This window comes from Ochlerotatus camptorhynchus, unplaced genomic scaffold (genome assembly GCF_037179485.1).
Source record: "Ochlerotatus camptorhynchus isolate MF236.1 unplaced genomic scaffold, CSIRO-AGI_Acam_v1.1 ptg000107l, whole genome shotgun sequence".
In the NCBI taxonomy this organism is placed as follows: domain Eukaryota; kingdom Metazoa; phylum Arthropoda; class Insecta; order Diptera; family Culicidae; genus Ochlerotatus; species Ochlerotatus camptorhynchus.
The window spans coordinates 694,819-700,902 of NW_027040597.1; the positions used below are offsets into that span (position 1 = coordinate 694,819).

Consider the following 6,084-nt stretch of genomic DNA (forward strand, 5'->3'; position numbering starts at 1 on the left):
AAATGGGTACTTTCAAGTTAGCGTGTGCATTTGTAATTTCAGCGCTGACTTGCGATAGGGCGAAATAAGGCTACACTGTTGATCATCGACGAATTCGTTCTTTGGCACTGCATATGCAGTACCCACCCCCATAGAGATAACTCTAAGACTAGTAGGTCCCGAAGAAACGTGCTCAACTTTTTGGCTCAGCTCTGGTACTATCTTCGGTCCCAAGCCGAGATGGGTAGTCCCATTCGGATCGAGCTCAAAAATCAGAAGCACTGTTTATTGAACATGCTTATCCTTTTATACAAATTTGGTTACATTGGTTTATGTGTGGTAGAGTAAGATATCTATGGTTTAGAGTGAGACGACTGGAGTGACATATAATTTGTCCAAAATTGCTCATCCTAGCATAATCGATAAGTTTACATGTACTTTACTTAAGCGCTTGGCGTTGTCATCCGAAACCTTTCCTGCTGCGCGAACGACCTCGGACCACACCGGTAGGGTGGAGAGAGACGAGAGCGCGCTGAAAGTCCAGTATCGAGTGGCTACACATATGGCTCGTTTAGAATTGCATAATTGCATTCTTTTTACCCGGGCGTTGCCTTTGCTGTCCGGGGGTGAATGAATATTTACTGTTTTGGTTGTTTAGTTATGTCAGGGAATGGAGTATCATATTTGTTAATTTTTTATTTTACTGCAATAGGGAATGGTATACCACACCACCCCCCTTAATGAAAATAATGTAATGGAATGAAATTATTTGAAAGATTAAAGGAATTGTCGTTCTCCAGATGTCTCTTACAAATTTTTGAAATTATTAACATTTGGTTGTATTTGTGTATTTGTTGACAGTTTTAATAGGTGTGTTTTTTATGTATAGTGATTAATTACTAGTTCTAACGGAATTTTGCACTCCTCAGCGTGAAGCTGGGAACATTCACCTACCTCTTTTGTTTACTATTTTTTGATTTTCATTGTTTTTTTTTTTTTTTAGAGGTTAGGCTCGGTGGAACTCTTCTTAATATTATATTATTTTTTTATAAGTCTATTTTTGTGAACACTTATTACATTTTTTATTTCACAATTGGGTTCGTTTATTGACATAACAATATATGGTCCTATATAAAATGAATCAAGTTTTCTCCTATTTTCGTTTTTCAAATATACAATATCATTTATAACAGTATAAATTGGATTTACTTGATCATCGAATAGTGTTTTCCTTTTGTTTTTCTGCTCTAATAATTTTTGTTTTGCTATTTCATGTGTTTGTTGTAGCTTATATTGAAGTTCTTTTTTGTATGATTCGAAATTATATATTCGTTCATTCTTGTTCTGAATACAATCTTGTGGTGTATTAGCTTTTCTTCCAAAGATGAGTTCAAATGGTGTAAAGTTGTGTTCTGTGTGTGGCGTTGTGTTGAATGAAAATTCGTAATATTTTATCCATTCATCCCAATCTGATTGGTGTTCATTAGTGAAGGATCGCAGGTACTCATTGAGACACCTGTGATTTCTCTCTAATGCTCCGATTGATTCGGGGTGATAGGGTGTTGAGAATGTTTGCCTAATTTGTAATAATTTGCAGATCTGTGCAAGGATCTCGTTTTTATACTCTGTTCCTTGGTCAGATCTCATTTCTGTAAAGTATCCATAAGTCAAGATATAATGTTCGACTAAAGCTTTTGCTATAGTATTTGCTTCTTTGTTCGGTATTGGAATAATTACTATATATTTTGTTAAATCACACTGAATAGTTATACAGCAGCGATTGTTATTTATGGTTCTAGGTAGTGGTCCTACCGTGTCTATGGAAATAATTTCGAAAGGTTTTGATGGTGTAGTTGTAATTGTCATTGGTTCTTTAGTATGTTTGATAATTTTGTTTCTTCTGCACAGTTCGCAGGCCTTAACGAATTGAGAAATAGATCCTTTCATATTATGCCATTTTTAGTTTTCTCGGAGACGTAGATAAATATGTATTTACTTTGTATTTTACTGCAATAGGGAATGGTATACCACAAAGGCACTCAAGGACAACACGTTCTACAACTCATTAACACAGCAAATGGTGCAATAGGCTAATTGATTAATAAATAAATAAATAAACAGTGGCTCAGTAAGCAACTTGTTTGTAACCAGAATTGATTTTGAAACAATAAAAAATACGTTTCAAGGCAACTAAAAACGTTAATTACTTTAAATAATGCAAGCAAACATTTGTTTGAATCAATAAAAACCGATGTTCCATTCAATAAACATAGAAGTATTATTTCAACTCAATGTTGTTGTTGAATTACTCCATCAATTTTATTGATCCATATTCTATTCAAAATTTTGTTAAAAATGATACGAATTTTGTTTGGTTGAACTATGTTTTTTTCTGCGTGCGAGATGAGCATGTTCGGCTCAATTTTGACTCGTCGCGAGTTACAGTGTAGTTCCACTTTCAACGAAAGTGAGTGGATTCTTACTCACTTTTGAGTATAATTAAACGGGCGTGTAAAATGTGTGGGCAAGTGATACCCATGAACGTACCCCGCCGGACAGAACAAAGTAAAAGCATAAGTGAAGTAAAAATCGTATTCATGAAGAAAAACCTCGGGAGAAAATCTTTGAAAAATATTTGATTTTATTTGAACAACTCGTCCAAATGACTGTTTGATTACATCTTGAACAGTTCTGTGGTATGGTGATAGTAAAAGTTACCAGATAAATCAAGGGGAGCCTTCTAAAACGAATAGTTAAAATGACCAGTGCAAATCGCTTCACTTCGCCCACGCCTTCGACCGCTGGGTTGGTGGGCCCCAGCAGCAGCAGTTCGCTGGCTTCCGGATCAACACCGGGGCCCTCGCCAAGTGCGGCTAACAAGTGGAAACGGATGCTGGAATGCGACGAGTTTGTAGGGGCCCGGCGATCCAAGCATACGGTGGTGGCATATAAGGATGCGATTTACGTCTTTGGGGGGGACAATGGAAAGAATATGCTGAACGATCTGATCCGGTTCGGTGTGAAGGACAAATCTTGGGGTAGAGCGTTTTCGACGGGAACTCCACCGGCTCCAAGGTATCATCATTCGGCGGTCGTCCACGGGACGTCAATGTTTGTGTTTGGCGGCTACACGGGGGATATTCATTCGAATTCGAATTTGACAAACAAGAACGATCTGTTTGAGTACAACTTCCAGAATGGCCAGTGGACGGAATGGAAGTTTGTTGGCAGGACGCCGGTGCCGAGAAGTGCCCACGGGGCGGCAGTTTTCGATAATAAACTGTGGATCTACGCTGGGTACGATGGCAATGCTCGGTTGAACGATATGTGGACGATTCGATTGACGGGAGAAACGCATCAGTGGGAAGAGGTGCAGCAGAAGGGAGATCGTCCGCCGACATGCTGTAATTTTCCGGTGGCCGTGGCTCGAGGCTGCATGTATGTGTTTTCCGGACAGAGTGGACTGCAGATTACAAATACGCTGTTTCAGTTCAATTTTAAAGATAAGACGTAAGTTGAAGGTCTAGTTGAGATGGTCTGGAGGGGAGTTAACGATTTCTGTTTTCAGATGGCGTCGAATCTCCAACGAGCATATCTTGAGGGGTGCTCCACCGCCGCCAGCACGGCGCTACGGTCACACCATGGTGCATCACGACCGGTTCCTGTATGTTTTCGGAGGAGCGGCTGATTCTACTCTTCCGAACGATTTACACTGCTACGATCTGGATTCGCAAGTTTGGTCGACGGTCATTCCAGCACCGGAATCTCAAGTCCCCAGTGGTCGACTGTTCCACGCGGCGGCGGTCATCGGGGATGCCATGTACATCTTCGGCGGGACAATTGATAACAACGTTCGCAGTGGGGACATGTACCGGTTCCAGTTTTCCAGCTATCCCAAGTGTACGCTGCAGGATGATTTTGGAAAGTTTCTGCAAAATCGGCAATTCTGCGATGTACAGTTTGTGGTCGGGACGGACGAGGTCAAAGTGCCGGCTCACATTGCGATGATCGTTGCGCGGTCACAGTTTCTAAGATCCAAAATTTTGTAAGTCAATTTTGTCGTTTTTTGAAACTCTTCTCTATCAGGTTTTGCGTTTCAGAGCGGCTCGCGATGCTAGAAATCTGCATTTTGAAAAGCTTTTTGGAACTACGGAAGTTCCTTTTGCCGAGCGTCCCATACTGGAGGTGCAACTGCCGAACGCCCAACCAGAAGCTTTCGAAATGGTTCTCAATTACATATATACGGATAGAATTGATTGTAAGTACCATTTGTGCTCCGCCTAAGACAGAAACTAATATGCATGCAATTCTCTTTTCCAGTCAAGGATCCTTTTTGCAACAAAATTGTTAGCCTCATGATGGACGTCTACCAACTAGCCGTCCAGTTCTACATTCCCCGATTGGAGCAACTCTGCGTCCAATATCTCGAGTTCAAAATATCCAAAACCAACGTCCTGGATGCTCTCTACAACGCTGACCGAATGGGCCTCACCCTCATCAAAGATCACTGCTTGGGCTTCATCACCAAAGAGGACCACTTCTACGATATCGTCATGTCACCGGAATTCGCCGCACTGGAGAAGCCACTAATCGTGGAAATCATCCGCAAGCGACTGAATCCGAGCAAACATTCCACCGAAATGAAGTACGATAAAACAATTGGCACTTCATTAGAAAATGACATGGCCCTGTTCCTAAAATCGGGAGGGAAAGAATTTTGCGACATCAACTTGGTCCTGGAAGGGACGATAATTCCGGCACACAAATCTATTCTGGCTGCCAGGTGCACCTACTTCCAGGCCATGTTCCGATCGTTTATGCCGGTTGATAACACCGTGAATGTAAGTTGACAATTTTCCAAGGTAGTTCCAAATTAAAGTTCAAATTTTCCAGATCCAAATCGGTGACATCTCGCCCTCCCAGGAAGCGTTCAACTCGCTTCTACGCTACATCTACTACGGTGACACGAAGATGCCCCCCGAAGATTCGCTCTATCTTTTTCAGGCCCCCTGTTTCTACGGATTCACCAACAACCGACTGCAGGCCTTCTGCAAGCACAACCTAGAGAACAACATCACCTACGACAATGTGCTACAAATCCTGGAAGCGTCCGACAAAATGAACGTGCCGGACATCAAGAACTACGCCCTCCGCATGGTGGTGCACAATTTCTCCCAGGTGGCACGGCTGCCGAAAATGCAAGAATTGACCCGGGAGCTGCTGCTCGATGTGATTATGGCCGTGGCCGATACCAAGGGGGACACCAAACGAATCAGCCACGATTCGACCTTCATCAGCCTGTACAGCGACATTTGAAGGATAGCGTTTCTACAGCCGGTTCTCAGTATCCTCCTGGCGTGGATGCGGAACAATAACGAGCTGCCCTAAGAACAGTATTGCCCGTACCGGTGGCCAAATTCTCAATTGGATCTTGAAACAGGTCAAGCTATTCTCAGCATTATCAATAGCGATGTTCTTGATGTGATTGGCTTACACAATGAATACTAATTTGAATCAACACTCTCAATTATAATAGTTCAAAAAGATGTTTTCGTCTATAAGCATAATCAAGGTTCTAACTGATATGAAAAGTTTAAGATAAACAATTATCCAAGTTAAAATTATTAGAATCCGAATAAATTATATTAGTGTTATACACTTTACTAGCTTTTATCGTGTAACTTGTAGAACGTGTGAAATAGTGAAATAAATGAGAATACTAGCAAATTGAATTGCCTACGATACTTTAATACGCTTTCATTCTTTCCACGTTACTCTGTGGCTACTATTATAATACCTAGTCGATAAATTAAAATCGAGTGCTTGAAAATCGCAAGCATTGGGGTACTGATTAGGCCTGTCAGTCTAATCAAAATTTAGTTGGCTTATCAATTTCAAAAAGTCACTGCGAGTGAGGTGACTCTCAATTTGATTTGCACGGAGATTCAACTCTAGGGCTGGGCGATCTTGGGTCGATCTTTGGAAGAGCGATTTTTTTCATCCCGATTCATTCCCGATGAGATGAGTGCACGGATGGATTTGAGTTCACTCACTCGAAAAAAAAGTGACACAACAGCGGGGCCCTGTTTACTAAAAATGAACACA

At 41.5% G+C, this 6,084-nt stretch overlaps 1 protein-coding gene across 1 annotated transcript; it reads left to right on the forward strand.

The window, feature by feature from the left end:
• The first annotated feature begins 2,578 nt into the window (after positions 1-2,578).
• On the forward strand, positions 2,579-5,706 carry Lztr1 (Leucine zipper like transcription regulator 1). The gene is made up of 5 exons (XM_065219581.1): positions 2,579-3,489; positions 3,548-4,024; positions 4,080-4,237; positions 4,300-4,820; positions 4,873-5,706. Exons 1-5 carry the CDS (start codon positions 2,738-2,740, stop codon positions 5,293-5,295), a joined length of 2,331 nt encoding a protein of 776 aa, XP_065075653.1. The 5' UTR covers positions 2,579-2,737; the 3' UTR covers positions 5,296-5,706.
• The last annotated feature ends 378 nt before the right edge of the window (positions 5,707-6,084 follow it).

Bases quoted from the DNA above. Each gene is read 5' to 3' on its own strand.
- Lztr1 (XM_065219581.1), top strand. From the start codon at position 2,738: ATGACCAGTGCAAATCGCTTCACTTCGCCCACGCCTTCGACCGCTGGG. The intron at 4,238-4,299 runs GTAAGTACCATT...TCTCTTTTCCAG, and splicing joins ATATACGGATAGAATTGATT to TCAAGGATCCTTTTTGCAAC. The intron at 4,821-4,872 runs GTAAGTTGACAA...CAAATTTTCCAG, and splicing joins CGGTTGATAACACCGTGAAT to ATCCAAATCGGTGACATCTC.